This window comes from Armigeres subalbatus, chromosome 3 (assembly GCF_024139115.2).
Source record: "Armigeres subalbatus isolate Guangzhou_Male chromosome 3, GZ_Asu_2, whole genome shotgun sequence".
Taxonomy (NCBI): Eukaryota; Metazoa; Arthropoda; class Insecta; order Diptera; family Culicidae; genus Armigeres; species Armigeres subalbatus.
Genome location: NC_085141.1, coordinates 417,593,333 through 417,609,346, shown reverse-complemented (window position 1 = coordinate 417,609,346; position 16,014 = coordinate 417,593,333). Strand labels below are relative to the sequence as shown.

The window sequence follows — 16,014 nt, the reverse complement described above, 5'->3', positions numbered from 1 at the left end:
TGAGTTTCAATTGGTCGTTCAGTGAGACAGGGCGACCCTTTGAGCATGTTCTTATTTGTAATATACTTGCACCCATTAATTGAGAAATTGCACACAATATGCAACGATCCGCCTGAGCTGGTGGTGGCCTACGCTGACGATGTTACAGTGGTTGTGTTAGAAGATACGAAGTTGGGAGAGATCAAACGAACTTTCGACGAGCTTAACGAAATCGAGTGCAATAAATACAGGTCGGACTCGATTATCCGGAGTATCGATTTTTTTTTCACTCCGGATAATCGAATCCTCCGGATAATCGAATCACTAGAAAAAAAATCAAATCTGCAATTAAATGACGAAAAACTTATGTTTTATTGTATTTGCAGTGGAGTAGTCAGAAATTATTTTGAAAAAATCCGTATTAATCCGCCTAACGACATCGGTGACTTTCTGGTATATAATAGAAAATAGTATTTTTTTCATAACTTTGGAATCCATAGTCCAATCCAGTCAATTTTAATATGAAATAATGAGACAGGATTCCCATTCGAATCGAACTTGTTGGTTGAGAATAGGTGCCAAAATAATAACTAGACTATTTGCGCATTTTTTGTACAAAAAATAGTGTTTTGGCCATTATTTCTGAACCTAAAGTTTGTTCTAGTCAATTTTCAACAGAAATCTATGAAAGTTTTGAGTCAATTGACCCATCTATCCATTTTTCAATAGGAAACATTGTAAAGGCTCTCCCAGTCCTGAGTGATTTCATCGCCGCAACGGCGAAAACTAGTCGCCGCGATTTTATCGTTGGGTGCTCTAGGCAATGTTCCAGTTACTCTTTCACTCCAACGGCGACAGAATCGCATTCTCCAAGCGTTAGAATCGCGTCGCGATTTTTCCGTCACGTGTGTTAGGGGGACCTTGAAAGGATTTTCCATTAAATGCAACCAGTCGCAAGCAAATTGGATGAGGATAATTACCAAAAATTGGCTATGTTGTGTGCACTCAAACCCACATACAGCGCCCCAAATTCGCCGACCATCGGTATATAATACTATGGATCTCCGAGCCATCTTAAATATGTTTGTTTTGGAGCGAACATATAGCCTTTCGGTACACTTCGTATCCGAGGGAGACAAAAAGGGGTCTTCAGAATAAAAAAAATAGGCAACGTTCCGCACATAAATAACCATTTACAGGAGCTTGCAAGATTTTCCTGTGGAAATTTGCGATTTTTGCGTTACGAAATTAATGGATTATTCCTCAAAGGGTGATATTCTGCAAGATAAATTCCCTTAGAAAAACTCCAATTGTAAGGACATTAGTGCTGATGGAGCACATTTACACATGTACCTCAGTGACAATTGTACTAGAACGAAGCGTTTTATCACAACGTCGGTGGGGGAAATAGTTCTCTGCCCCTTTTTTCGCATTTGTATCAGGTGACGAGCAATTTGTTTTCATGTCTTGTTATGGTAAAAAAAGCCTCATGCTTTATGTCCATCGTTGTTAATTTTAAATTGAGAGCGAATTCTGCAACCCATGTTATGGACCCAAACAAATCGTTTTATGGTGGCGAGGTTGCGTTTTCATCTGTCAAATGAGCGACTGTTTTGTCTCAAATGCAATAGCTTAATTGGCAATCGATTAAGTAATTGCCTAAAAAAAGAGGAAACGGACTTCCACGGAAAAGTTCTTGAAGCGAGAAGTTTGTGGACATATTCTAAAGAAAATAATTGACTCATGAAAATAAAATTAAATATGTAGAACACCCCTATTTCAGAACCTCCCATGCAAGGTACGTTTATACTTCCTCAAATAATCCTATTTAGTAGGAATATAACAATAATATAATCATTTGAATTCATGAAGTTGATATACAAGCCTATAGTTAGATTTTAATATTCAAAACAACCCCTTTTTCAACCCCCTCCTACAACCTAGATACGTCTCATTGTTAAAATAATCATATTGCATATCATATTATTGAAAATAAGAATTTAGAATAAAAAACATTCGAAGAAAAAAATACTCCGGATAATCGAGTCTAAAATTCCGGATAATCGAACCCCGGATAATCGAGTCCCCGGATAATCGAGTCTCCGGATAATCGAGTCCGACCTGTATTGGAGATTTATCTCAGCGACAGCCAGTTATCAACTGGCCATCAGTCAATGACCATATTAAAATTCTGGGAATAACGTTTTTCAATGATCACGGTGCCATGATCGATTTTAATTGGAAACAAACCATTCGGAAAATGACACAACTAATGTGGCTGTTCAAGCCAAGAAGTACTACATTACACCAAAAAGTAAAACTTTTGAATGTATTCTTAACATCCAAACTTTGGTTTGTGGCCTCAGTTCTTTCAATTAGAAATCAAGATGTAGCAAAACTTACAAAGCATATTGGAAACTTTATTTGGGGAAGACAACCTAGGGTGGCAATGGCACAGATCATAGTTGTAGCAGTACAATTGAAAGGCATCTAACAAAAGCATTAGGAACACCGAAAATTATTCTAGAGAATCCGACGGTGACTTGGGCTAGGATTTTCAAAAACATAAATAGTAGAAATGTATCTCTTAAAGAAAAAAGTACAATGTATTTGTTTGTGAACCAAAAACTTCCTCATGCCCAATTAATGCATAAAATTGTCCAAACAGCTATTAATCCCAATTGTAATACATGTAGCCTAGTAATGGAGACTCAGAAACATAAATTCTCTGAATGCCCTAAAGTTGCTAATCTGTGGAACTACTTACGTTCAAAAATAAGTCGCTGTTTGAACATAAATGTAGGTTACTTAGATATGCTATTTCCGGAGTTCAAGGGTGTCGATAAGAATGTGAGAACCAAAATTCTAAAATTATTCGTGAATTATGTAATTTATATTTTAGACAATACAAGTTCTATCAATATTATAGAGTTAGAGTACCGTCGTTCGGGGTGACATTGGGCCTAGGGGGTAAGATTGGGCCAAAAACGAAAAATGTTTCAACTCTTAATATCTCAGAAACTGTTACGAATTTTGATGAAAACTTCAAACGGTGCGAAATTATATTAAAATTCACGTCTAGGAAATCACAAAACAAATTCCAAGAATTAATTGTGCTCGAACCATAATGCTTGGAATTTGAATGTAAAACTATTGATCGAATAGTCCCGTATTAAAATAGTGTCAGTAATGCCCCACAAATCTATTACATTACTAGTTTTTAGATCGATGGATACCTGGTTATCATGCTACGATAATCTGTTGTTGTTTTATCGAATTTTATTAATATTTATATAACGGTTCTGGTTTTTCGTAGAAACTAGCAATGCACGCAAAAAAGGGGTGAGATTGGGCCAAGCCTTCAGTGGATTTGCCTTACATAGTTGGTAAGAGCCGTAATGTAGGCAATTATTTTGAATGAACGATTGAATCGTTTCATCGTCGCCGCTGAACTATTTCATTTGGCCCAATGTCACCCCCTTTGCGGGGTAAGAATGGGCCAGTTTTGAACAACATAAAACTTTAAAAAATTTCCATAATTCATTATTTTTTCCCCAGACAGTGTTAAATTTATTATTCAAGCTTGTACCAAACTAATTAAAACTTAATTCCAATGTTAACTACTAGAGCTTTGTAACATTTACTTGGAGCATACCACATTTTGCCCCAATGATACCCCCGTTGGCGGTATGTTTTAAGCTGTTTTAAGTAATAACGATTGATAAAACAAAATATCCATTAGTTATGTAATGTGCCACTGTTCTTAAACCATGAAATAAACGTGTTTATAAAAAAAAAGTCCATCGTCTTATTCGTCACAAATACTTAGGTCTTTGCTCCACAGCTGCATATCCCTTGCCAAAATCATCTGTTTTTTTTTGCAAGTTTGCCCAAAAAGCAAACTTAAACTTCGCAGGAACTACTCCTCGTGCCGTCGCCATGTAGAATTTTTGGCTAGGAAGCTGCCCGAAATCCATTTTGACGTAGGTTCCATCGTCGATGAGCAGAATTATCAACGTGGGTGTGCAGATTTTTTTCTCTCCTTTCGGCTTCCATCTGGAATAATTTTTGACTCGCTGCACGAAACATCGTGAAATTTATACCACAGCAAGTGGGCGCCTAGGTAAACAAACCGCTGTAAAAAAATCTTGCAGCGGTCACTTTCCGTGCCGCTACAATACAATAAATGATTCCGGATTCTAAATGGACATAGCTTTAGATAACAAACCTTAAGGTGGTGTTGTTGGAAAGGACGGGAGAAACCAGATATGTTTTACCAGATTATAACAATATGTAACGGAAATGACCATCTATGAATACGAATATTTATCTATAATTTTTATAATACAGTGTCGACCCGATTTGGTCACTCTCCAATTATGTCTACCCCCGATTTTATCACGTCCCGATTTAGTCACGTTTTCGAACCAATTTTATCACCACTAAAAACAATGAAAATTTTACTCGTTCATTTTATTTTTGTAAATAATACTACAAAAAACAATGATTTTCATGAAATAACCTTCACCGCCTGTGGATTATTATAAACAATTTCTGAGTAACTGTCAAGGATTTTTCAAGCCTTCTGGACAAGAAATAACGAGTACCGTACACGCATTTTACCTTTCCAAGGCATAAACTGAATCATATTAAATTTGTGAAATTAATTTAGAAATTGAAAAAAAAAAATCCTATTTTCTCACATTCCCTATTTTATCATTCCAAAATTCATCAAGGGGGTGATAAAATCGGAATATGTATTACCATCATGACCATTAGACCATCGTGACACATGGGGAACGTAGATGTTTGTTTTAGGTTTACTCTGGCACAAACTGGCAAAAAAAGGGGTTTGTGTCAAAAGTATATTTTTTTCATTTGTATACATCATATCAGTTTTGTCTTCAAAATAAATACATAATATATAAACATAAACTGGTTGCCTCCACCATTTTTAGCTATTATTATACAAATAAATTTCCGGCGAATTATAAAAAAAAATGCCAGTGGTTTTCGATTTACCTTAAGGTGGTTATACAACAAAGCCACAAATCGGCCATCTTGGAAACCACGTGCTTTTTCAAGTGATGTTTCAAGAGCACGAATTGAGAGAACCACAACGCCCATGCAATCGACTTTAATTTCAGCGTTGTACGAAAATTATTACGCTAGATTTGAACTTTTGATAATAGGAATAGAAAACCGTGTGGTGAATTTGAAATTCACCACATGGCTTGATTGTATAATCACCTTAAGCATTAGCATTAGCATTGTTACGGTGTAATTCGTATAGATTGGACACTAGTGATACTTATGTTTTACTTTTGAGATCCTTATCTAGAATGCTATCAGAAATCAAGAAGGGGAGTGGTCCTTGATTCCAGTCTTAACAAAAATAACAAAAGCATGAGGATTACTACTCCTGGCCACGCCCATCTTCATCGTAACTAGCCCGAGCAGCACACATGTTGTAAAAAAGTTTCTGTTACTCATATACGACAGAATTCGGTCATATACCTGTTCCTGCAACCAAATCGTTCTGAATTGTGCTGCTAGGGAGGGAGAGGAAGGAAGTGTTGATGTGGTACTTACTTAACGAGAGGCCACCTACTTAGCGACACCCTCATAAATACCACGGAGTTGAATAATAAGGAAGGTATTCGTTGGGTCAGGATTTGTCTGTAGCCTGGCAATGTAACCGTGGTAGATCTTACCCCGTAACACACCATGTAAAGGTGTCTACCCAGCGTTACGGGTTAGTGGTTTTCGATTTACCTTAAATGCGAAAAGGTACAAGTCAATGCAAGTATTATTACCAAAAGTGTAATAATATTTCATGAAAGTAATAACATGTTTACAATGTTTTGTGTTGTGTTTTGGCATGGATTTCTAGTATATTCCGCAAGTATTCCTATTTTGGATCAAAGGATTCATTATATTTTATGAATTTAGTAAAAAGTTTCCAATAAGTTGTGTTTTGACGGAGATAATAGAGATAACAATTCCAGGAATGAAAATATGGAGCTGCTGTATGTAAATATGGTATATTTCCATCATCTTATGAATTATTTTGTGTTTCTAATCCCTTTAGTTTCTTTCTTTCTTTTTTCTCTCGTTTCAGAGGGCGAGTATTGGCGCTTGTACCTAGGCTTATATGTACTCTGATAGACTTAAGCATTCGTCATGTTTTCACGATTATCTGTATAAATCCATACGAATACTTTTATCAAACATTGTATAAGCCAGGGCACTAGACTAAAAACTGTGTCCCATCCCAAGATGCCGAGTGTATGTATTAACCCTCTTAGCTATGTCATTTCATTTCTTTTATTTAGTCTACATCTAAACAGATAACACTGAATCAACAATTTGACGCCACAATACACGGTTCGAGGCCGCATCTTTCCATCCTCGAGTACGCCCCACGCTTAGCTATGTCACTCCCAACGATTAATCAATCATTACTTTATATTGCAATACGGAGCGGTTGGTACGAAATGTCCCCGTTCAATGGCTTAAATGTGAAGTCAAGTTGAGTATTGATATCCAAAATAATTTTTAACAACACTGCACAGTAGGCCTGGCCGCTTTTATGTTTGAACTGCATCTTCTACTTCTTCTTCTCTATATAATAAAAATGAAATGGTCTGTGTTCGTATCCGCATAACTCTAAAACGGCTGGATGGATATTCTTCATTCCTTCAGCAGATATGTTCTTTAATGTTTCCGACGGGTTTATATGATATTTCTTCTTACAAAAATCACGATTTAAGTTGAGTAAATCGTGAAAAACTGAAATTAAGATTTGTGTAGGATTTTTGCTTGGGCAGTTCAGAACGCATATTTTCGCCTACTATGCAGGACAACGTTTGCCGAATCGACTAGTTTATGATGTACTTCAAACATAAATAATGACAACAAAAGTGATAGATGTCGTCGAATCTATCACTTTCCAGGATTCTTTCACGAACTGGCTGTGTATGTGTAGACTAGACTAGACCAGACTAAAATAAATACATAATCGCAGTTTAAAAAGTTTGCAATTAACATCTCATAATAATGATTGCAAATAAAATTGAACACAACATTGAATCAGATTGATATCCATTGAACATATGAATCAGATTGACATCCTTAAAACCATCCCACCAATTTTCTTACATTTCAAAAATTTTAGCCAAACAATATTTTTCCATGTTTGCAGGAAACCTTTTCCTCGACACCTACCTGTTTTTTATATGCCTCGATTACTTCCTCCTGATTTTTGGTCTCAATCTGCAAATGCTCTATTTCGTGCAATATTTCCGTTTTGCGAGCTTGGCTGCACGCGCCACTACATTTTCCTTCACGCTTCTCGCCGCCACAACAGGTTGGCGGTTGATACTGCCCTGGCCTCACCGTAGACACAAATGGTTTTCGTTCTGCCACAGAAATGATTCTATTAGTAAACAAGTTCAATCACCATAATAGTTAAATATCCTTACGCATGTTTGCACCATCCTTTCTGGATTTACTGTCCCCACACTGAAGCTGGCGAATCTTGGCTTCCGCTTGCAAACATCTGTCCTCTAGTTGCTTTTTGTCCGTTTGCAAGTTCCGCACCCGACACTTGAGTTCGGTGTTGGCCAGAATAAACTTATCGCGCTGCTTTACTAGTTCCAAATGAAGCTCGTTGCACTCGGCCAGCAATCGGGAGTTGTCGCACTTGTACGGTTCGACTCCCAGATCCCAAGCAGCTTTCTCCTATAAAGTATCAGTTCGAATTAATAAGACAACTGAAAACCTAAGATTGCTTCGACCTACTTGTTCCAGATGGCAAATTTGTTGTTTGGAAGACTTCAGCTTTTCTGAGGTTTTGATCAGATCGTCCAGGATGGCAGAAACGATTCCAATGGCCCCAAGCGGAAGCGGATGGTTGAAGCCTAGCACGTCCAACCTTTTGCGCAAATCTAAATGGAGTGTGTCGATATCCATTCCTAGAACAGTAGCTTTCGCGCTTTTCATGTGAGATTGGCTTCAACTTTTATTGAACAATTTAAAAAGTGTTTTAAAAATCAATTCTAAAACCACCATGCATCAAAATAGCAACGGTTTTCGAGGTTTGTGTACAAATTTCAACGTAGAGATGTAAACAAATCGCGGGACAGTTAACAGTAAAAAAATAACCGTTTTGACCGTTTTAATTGTTGCTGTCCAATTCGACACCTAACAACACTTAGAAAAATATCAGGGGTCTGCGAAGCGGCCATGTTTCTGATGCCAGCATCAAAATCATCGATTAATTTAATACGAAGGCGTAATTATAATCGTTGAAACCTGCCATTGAAAATATATTTTAAATATCATGATATTTTGGCGAAGTAGAGCGCTTAGTGCCGATTGAAATATGAAAACTTATCAAAGACATCAATATTCTTGTTGAAACACACCTCGCATTCATACTTTCCCCCAATTTCTTGAAATATGATGAAAAATAATTACGTCTATTTGGAAAAAATCACTTCGGAATAGTGGTTTGTTTACAAAATAGAATTGTCAGTGGGAAACCCAATTTCAATAGAACAATGGGAAACTCAAAGATGTTGGCTATTGTCAAACGTAGTGGGTAGGATTGGGGTTGCCAGATACCTGAAAAATATTCTTTCGATTCATGTGGTTTATTTATTTCCAGAACAAGATTACTTTCGATTCGTTTAAGGTGAATTTTATATTTACCACATGTTTTTCTACTCCCATTTCTAAAAGCCTAAATCTGAATAAATAATATTCGTTCAGTGCAGAAATTTAAGTCGATTGTTCAGAATAAGTAAACAAATGATCCATAAACGTTTCCAGAACAAGATTATTTTCGATTCGTTCAAATTAATCAGTTGCTATTCATTGAATTTAAAAAAATAATAATACGAGCAATAGCGTACCTGCAATTTTTTGATGAAAAAAGTCGAAAAAAAAAAGAACACTGATGAAAACTTTTTATTATTTATTATATTTGGATATTTTCATTATTATTACTAGCAGACCCGACGAACTTTGGTTCGCTTAAAATTAATTTATTCTCTGATTAGTTTGGAAGTTATACAGAAATTGTTAATTCATTTGTATGAACCCATTATCCAGAAGTGGGAGGGGTTTCGAATCACCACAGAAACATATCTTCCATTCCAAAACCTCCACATGCCAGATTTGGTTCCATTTGCTTGATTAATTCTCGAGTTATGAAGAAATTGGTGTTTCATTTGTATATATGGTAGCCCCTTTTTTTTCGAATGGGGGAGGCTGTGGGGGAGGGGTCTCGAACCATCTTAAGAACCTTCCCCGGCCCCGAAAACCTCTGCATTCAAATTTTCATACCGATCGGTTCATTAGTTTCCGAGTCCATATAAGGGTCAGTCAGACAAAAATTGCAGTAGACGTATATACGATAACGCAAGTAATTTAACCTAAAAGTTGTAGAAGCTGTCGTCAAAATATTTAAAATTCAATCATCAGCTTTTTATAAATAATCCTAAACTGTAAATATTGAAAAAAAAATCAAATTATTCATAAATTTCAGTTGTTTTTGAAACACATGAGTTGAACATTACTTTTTTCTTTCGTGTAGTTACCGTCGCATGATGTCATGTCATTTTTATTTTGTTTTGCTCGCAGTCGCAGTGACTGGATCGGTCTTATTTGGCTTTGGTGTCATTCGTAATCCTGTGCGGGGTAATTTACAATTATTGAAACAATTTAAGATTGCTAATTATTTAGCTACGTGTGTAATTTTTAGTGAATACTGAACATCCACATCATGTCAAACGAGGCTAAAAACTCGAAGAGTGGCACATCGTCGTTAATAACCAAACCGGCTAACTTGGAATGTAAGAATTTGGAAGAGTATCTGAAGTCCAGACCCCCGGATGCCCTGGAGAAGTTGTACAACTATCCGGCCATCTGTTTGGCCGTATATCGGTAGGTTTATCCTTGTAATCTGGGAGTCAACTAGATCTGGATTGTAACGAATCCAACAATTACAGAGAGCTTCCAGAAATTGCTCGTCAATTCGTAATACGCATATTATTTATCGAACAAGCCATCCCTCAAGCTGTAGTGTCTTCGTGGGGATCTCAGGTGTACGCCAAGTAAGTATTTTGGAGTTCAATTCAAATGAGAGTCTCACAGCGTGTACTTTTCTAGGGAAAATATTCTCGTTTCGAGCGTACTAACAGAGCTGGGAGTGTGGCGTAGAGCGGGCTTGACTGGAGGGCTCGAAGCATGGGAGCTGTGTCCCACATTTAAGAAGAACCTGAAGGTAGCGCTACTGGGCGGCGGCCGTCCATGGTCGATGTCGAACGCAATGGATCCGGATCAGAAATCTAGAGACATAGAGTTCCTGGACGCGTATTCCATGTCCCGTTGGCGTTGCGTGCTGCATTATATGGTGGGAGCAGGAAGCTCTAAAGGGATGGAAGGCGAAGGGATATCACCCGATGCGGTGCGAATTTTGCTGCACGCGAATCTTATGAAGCGAGATGAAACAGATGGAAGTCCGGTTATTACGCGGCAAGGTTTTCAGTTTCTGTTACTCGATACGCAGGCCCAGGTGTGGCACTTCATGCTGCAGTATTTGGACACATGCGAGGCACGTGGGTTGGATTTGGCCGAGTGCCTTTCAATGTTGTTCCAATTGAGCTTTTCCACGCTGGGACGTGATTACAGCTCCGAAGGGTTGAGCCAGGGCCTTTTAACCTTCCTGCAGCATCTTCGAGAGTTTGGTTTGGTGTACCAACGTAAGCGAAAAGAAGGTCGGTTCTATCCGACTAGGTTAGCGCATAACATCACTTCAAAGAATGCAGTGCCTTCAATGCAGGAGGATGGCAGTTCTGTACAGGACAAAGGATACATAGTTGTGGAAACCAATTATCGGGTGTACGCATATACCGATTCAAATTTGCAGGTGGCCCTGTTAGGATTGTTCACGGAGCTGTTGTATCGCTTTCCAAACTTGGTGGTTGGCGTTCTTAGTAGAGATTCCGTACGGCAAGCCTTCCGAGGAGGGATCACGGCCGATCAAATTATCAGCTATTTGGAGCAGCATGCGCATCCCACGGTGAGATTTTATACCAGCTTCGGGTTCAAATTTTTACGATTGATTTGGTTTTTATTACGTCGTGTTTTGTGTCATCATTGATAAGGGTTTTACCTTAATTTTGTTTGAAGTCTCGGATTTGACGTGTGTAATAAGGATTTTGTCATCATTTACAACGGTTTTAAGCGTGTCACGTGTCATACATTTTATTTTTCATTATTCATAGATGTTGAACATGGAGCAAGCCATCAATTCTAAATCCGCTCTACCACCAACCGTTGTTGATCAGATCAAACTATGGGAAAACGAGCGGAATCGATTCACGTACACCGAAGGAGTAGTTTACAACCAGTTCCTTTCGCAGGGCGATTTTAACACACTGAGAGACTATGCCCAATCGATTGGAGTGATGACTTGGCAGAATGAGCGGACTCGCACAATGGTGGTCACTAAAAATGGCCACGATGACGTTAAGCGATTCTGGAAACGTTACTCCAAAGGCGGAAGTTAGTTTTTCAGAGTAGAAATGGGATAGCATTAGATTATAAAATCAAAACTAATAGATTTCTGTTCTATTAAACTTTTCTGGAGAGAACAACGCTAACATGTGCTTTATTTTGATGACATCTATCAATTGACTCATGACACATTATTTTCGAGAAAACGGTCATGAAATTACTGGAATTCGATATTCTACAGCCATCGTACTGGGTGAGAGTCTGATTCACAAATTCATGCTAATGACAGCGATGCGAAATTTATTCAAGATTCTTCATTACAAACAATCAGACTTATTGAATTGCTCCTACATCCTAAGTGCACTATCTGGTTGAGAAAATAATATAATTGTGAATTTTGTATTAAAATCGATTATCAATCACACAGGCCACATATTCTCTATTGCTACTTCTTGTTAGAATAATGAAGTTAAAACAGAAAATGCAATCTACTAAAATATTTGCTCGACTGTACTGACGAATTATTCTGCTCAAAGCCTTAAAATAAAGATATTTTACTCTAACTGTCACTGTCTGCTGCATTACTGGCACAAGTTGGGGTTCAATCCTGCCCAAATGACACGCCTGGAGTTGTGACCAAATTCAGTGAACAACCGTTTGCTTGATTAGATAATCCAACAGTGCTTGCAGGCGCTTCTTGATGGTCTTCTGGTCATCCAGCGTACATCCAAGGAGGGCACTCTCAAATTTCTTATCCAGGCACATGGACGGATCAAGATCGGTGTACGTGGTCGTGTCCGTTGTGCTGCAAGCGTTGAGAAACTGCTGGCAACGCAATCGCGAAACCACCGCATCCGAGCCGGAAATAATTTCGTCAATCAAACTGTTCACCAGATGCAAGGAGTCTTCCTGGGCTCGATCGCGCACCGTACAAACGCTCAGCTCGACGGTGGCCAAACGACCACTTATTCGTTGAACATAGCAATTGATTTCTTCGTACTCATCTGGAAAAAAAAGTATGAGAAAAAATAGGATCGATGGTAATCAAAATCGAAAATCGGAGACGATTCATCGGAGATCGTTGCATCTCGTGCATTATAAAAAAAACAGTATTTCGACCATAACTTTAGAGTACATAGTCTGGCATATCACATTTTCAATGATTTCCTGTCGAATGCAACTTGTTGCGAGCTGATCGGTTAGAGTTCGAAAGCCAAACAAATGAATTCTTTTTTACGTACATACAGACATCACCACCTAATTGATGTGAAAAAGTTTTTGGTGTGATTTTGTGAAAAACGCAAATGCAAAAACAACAGTATTTTAATTGAATTGACTATCTAGATAACGCAGAACCGGCATATCAATGAAAAATCATTGTTGAAATGCGAAAATGCTAAGCTGATTAAAGCGCGAAACTCAAAATCAGTTCATGTGCGTGTTTTATTTTCAAAATTTATAATACCGTTAGCCGAGGCAATCGAAAACTCAACTATAGATAAAAATGACTAATAATTAGAGACAATCCCAAACCCGAAAAATAAGTGCGTTCTCACGAAGTAAATATCTATAAACAAAAAAAAACAGCACCACATTGACTCACCAAAATTCAAACCCACTCTCAAATAAAGGTAAAACGTTTCCATAAACGATTTCGCCCAGTCAACCACATCCCACGCACCGGGGCCACGTTCTTATTTGGCTTTCTATACTCACTCTCATTCAGTCCGGTTAGATACTCATTGTTTTTCAGCAAGTCCATGGACATGGCCAAAAAATCTTTCTTTTCCTGCAGCACCAGGGCCTCCTTGCGTAACATCTCCACCTTCGAGTCTAGCTGATCCAGAATCCCGATGAACCTAATCATCACCGAAAGACAAAATAAATTACAAATGTAGTTAGAAGGTGTGTCCGCTTGTTCTGGTTCATGGATTATTAAATTTGGCAAATTTGATGGTGAATCATCAACCTCTCGATCGGTGGTTTGTTCAGAAGCTCTATGTTCGTGTCGTCGATCTTTGGAATCACGGCCCAGTTCTGTGTGCTCGGTCCTCCTCCAAACTCGGCACTGACAGCGTCGACTTCCATGGTTTCGAGATCCGCTTGTTCCGTTTCCGGCACCGAGTGCATTGGCCAATTAACAATGGTTTAGACACTGGCAAACACGGTAAAATGTGTTCAAATATATTTTTGTAGGTTTCTCAGCTTTTCCTCACAAGCAAACTTAAAATCACTTTAGACTGGTACAAAAACAAAAGAAAACTTTACGTGGGCCATCCATTTAATGACTCATAATTTTGATGTAACAGTAAAAAGGCAGTATGGATTTGAAAAACATAGTTTCAAATACAAACAGATTTTTTCTAAAGTTTTATGTGAAATTTGTTTTGATGTTTATTGAGTTATTGCGCTCAATCAAGAATAGGGTAAAATGCCCAATAGTGGACCCCCTAGTAGCGAAATTTTGCTTTTCCTGTCATACGGCTTAGAAATTTTAAAAATATTAACTCTGCTTGATATCTAACAACAAGCTCTGCATCCCCTCTTCACGATACATACATAAAACACCCAAATACGAGACGTTATTCGTTGAAACTAACATTTTAAAGTCTAACTGAATTCGCCCTATAGTAGACCCCCTGGGGGTCCATAATAGGAAATTGCTTCCCTATAGTCGACACTTCATTTGATTTTCATGTTTCGTTTCGGGACGTTCTTCTTCCCTATTATGGACCCCCCAAAATATTCCTATAATGGACACTCTCGTGTTTATTTTTTATAAAATTGTGAAAAATCATCTAATTTAACTTTCCATAGCATTTCCAACGCATGTAATCAAATCATAGGACTGTAAGGTAGGTTCTCCCGGTAGAATTTCATAGCAAAATATTGACATTGTGCAGTAATAATGCAAAAATAGCTGGAGGGTCCACTATTGGTTGGGGGTCCACTATTGGTCACTTTACCCTAGATTTTGCTTCGCGAAAAAGACACCTCACTAGATGTGAGGTGCGAAAAGAGCACAAATATAATGGTTGGCCCGATCAAATAAAATAGAGTATGCTTTGATGATAGGTCCTTCGGTGGCTTCGACAACATAAATTTTATGTTAATGATTGAAAAAGTCGTAATTTACGTCCTTTGAAAGGTAAATAATAAACGTATCAAAATTTATATCATCGTAAGCACATACGACGCATTTTCAACATGAACCAGTCTACTCGAACACAAACATTTGCTATTTACGAACATTGATCACAGATAAACAACTGTTTATATGCTGTTGCTTTGGATACGCATAAATTTGTAGTAGTTATTTTTGTGTTGTTGGATATTATCTGAAAATAAAGATAAGAACAAAAACACATTCACTTGCAGCGTTCTCTCGGTTAGGTACCTTTGGGTATTTTTCGCGCTACTGGACGGATTGAATCCATTGAACTCTAGATCGAATTGCTCATCGAAGCGTGACCTTTTGGCCCTGGCGGCGAAAGAATTATCAGCCATGGCAAAGTGCACTCGAGGGGCAGACACAAATTCACAAACTATTCACGAAAGTCCCTCCGGATGTAAGTGGGCACGTCGCATCTTTTAAGAAGAGTTGCGTTTGCTTTCTCGCTTCAACATGCATGCAACACTACCGAAATTAGTTGGCCTTCACAAGATCGATTGAAAGCTGAATTTGAAAGCGTATTTTGACGACTATTGAGTGGAATTAGGATTTTCTACAAGCAACATTCTGAATACAGACTGGACAGTGATGCTCTTGAAAAGCGCAATAATGAGATTAGCGTTTTGAACTAAGGAAAAGTATGCACAAATGAAGCTGGGAACCTAACGTGCGCCCACTTCTAGCAAAGAAAACTTCTAAAGAATTTTCCAGACCTACCTTCGGATAGCTTCAAGCTTCGTCGGACAGTGGCACAACTGTGTATAATTCCGCTTCGCACACTACACACTCGGCGTTTGTTGTTTTACTTCTTTCACATCTGTCTTTCACGCATGAGTGTGAATGAGAGTGCACTGAACCAGAGACGTTCTTAAACTAAATATTTTGCATTGAATATGATAGATAATGTTTATCAGGTTTATTATATTTACATAAGGTTATCATTGCAATCAAATGGCAGCTATTGTGATCATTTTCCAAGGCTATCATAGATGAGCAAACAGCACGCGCTTTCAAATATCAAGTCTCGGCCTATCACGTTCGAATAATATTTAAAAAATATCAAAGTAGGTGTTTTCCTCGATATGGTTCCCATATAATCGGTGATTCAGTGATGATCCTATTAATGCATAATAAATAATTAAAACGTTCCATTTATCGCGCATTAAATAATAAAAAACAATATTTTGCCCGCAACTTTTGACGTAAAATCAGTGAAATCAGGAGTGATTCAGTTTGATTCTAAATTTTCGACCACTATTCTAGTTTGCATCTCGAGCAAAATAGAACAAACTCGCTTGTTTCCCCAGCAGTGTTCTATTCATGTTTTCCAAATTTTC

General features: G+C 38.0%; 3 protein-coding genes across 8 annotated transcripts in view; 1 reads left to right on the top strand and 2 right to left on the bottom strand.

Annotated features, from left to right (window-relative positions):
* Nucleotides 1-8,134, bottom strand: part of LOC134227291 (centrosomal protein of 135 kDa-like) — a 135,450-nt gene extending 127,316 nt beyond the window's left edge. For both annotated transcript variants that reach the window (XM_062708664.1, XM_062708665.1), the window contains exons 1-3: nt 7,783-8,134; nt 7,464-7,722; nt 7,207-7,400 (exon numbers count right to left, since the gene is read on the bottom strand). In XM_062708664.1, coding sequence (XP_062564648.1) covers nt 7,207-7,400; nt 7,464-7,722; nt 7,783-7,983 — 654 coding nt within the window. In that variant the 5' untranslated portion in view covers nt 7,984-8,134. The remainder of the gene's footprint in view (nt 1-7,206; nt 7,401-7,463; nt 7,723-7,782) is intronic.
* A 1,493-nt stretch (nt 8,135-9,627) lies between these two features.
* On the top strand, nt 9,628-11,645 carry LOC134227289 (general transcription factor IIH subunit 4). The gene is made up of 5 exons (XM_062708657.1): nt 9,628-9,683; nt 9,749-9,930; nt 9,996-10,100; nt 10,156-11,068; nt 11,274-11,645. The coding sequence occupies exons 2-5, from the start codon at nt 9,770-9,772 to the stop codon at nt 11,556-11,558; spliced, it is 1,464 nt and encodes a 487-aa protein (XP_062564641.1). The 5' UTR covers nt 9,628-9,683; nt 9,749-9,769; the 3' UTR covers nt 11,559-11,645.
* Nucleotides 11,646-11,770: 125 nt separating this feature from the next.
* Nucleotides 11,771-15,521, bottom strand: LOC134227290 (BAG family molecular chaperone regulator 2-like). Of its 5 annotated transcripts, none has more exons than XM_062708662.1 (5): nt 15,395-15,521; nt 14,756-14,843; nt 13,475-13,660; nt 13,222-13,364; nt 11,771-12,509 (listed from the first exon to the last, which is right to left on the bottom strand). In XM_062708662.1, the coding sequence occupies exons 3-5, from the start codon at nt 13,633-13,635 to the stop codon at nt 12,148-12,150; spliced, it is 666 nt and encodes a 221-aa protein (XP_062564646.1). In that variant the 5' UTR covers nt 13,636-13,660; nt 14,756-14,843; nt 15,395-15,521; the 3' UTR covers nt 11,771-12,147. The 5 variants fall into 5 exon arrangements, with proteins under 5 accessions (XP_062564646.1, XP_062564645.1, XP_062564644.1 ...); XM_062708661.1 differs by having other exon boundaries at nt 13,475-13,745; nt 14,739-14,843; nt 15,395-15,520; XM_062708660.1 differs by having other exon boundaries at nt 13,475-13,767; nt 15,395-15,520.
* Between the last annotated feature and the right edge of the window lie 493 nt (nt 15,522-16,014).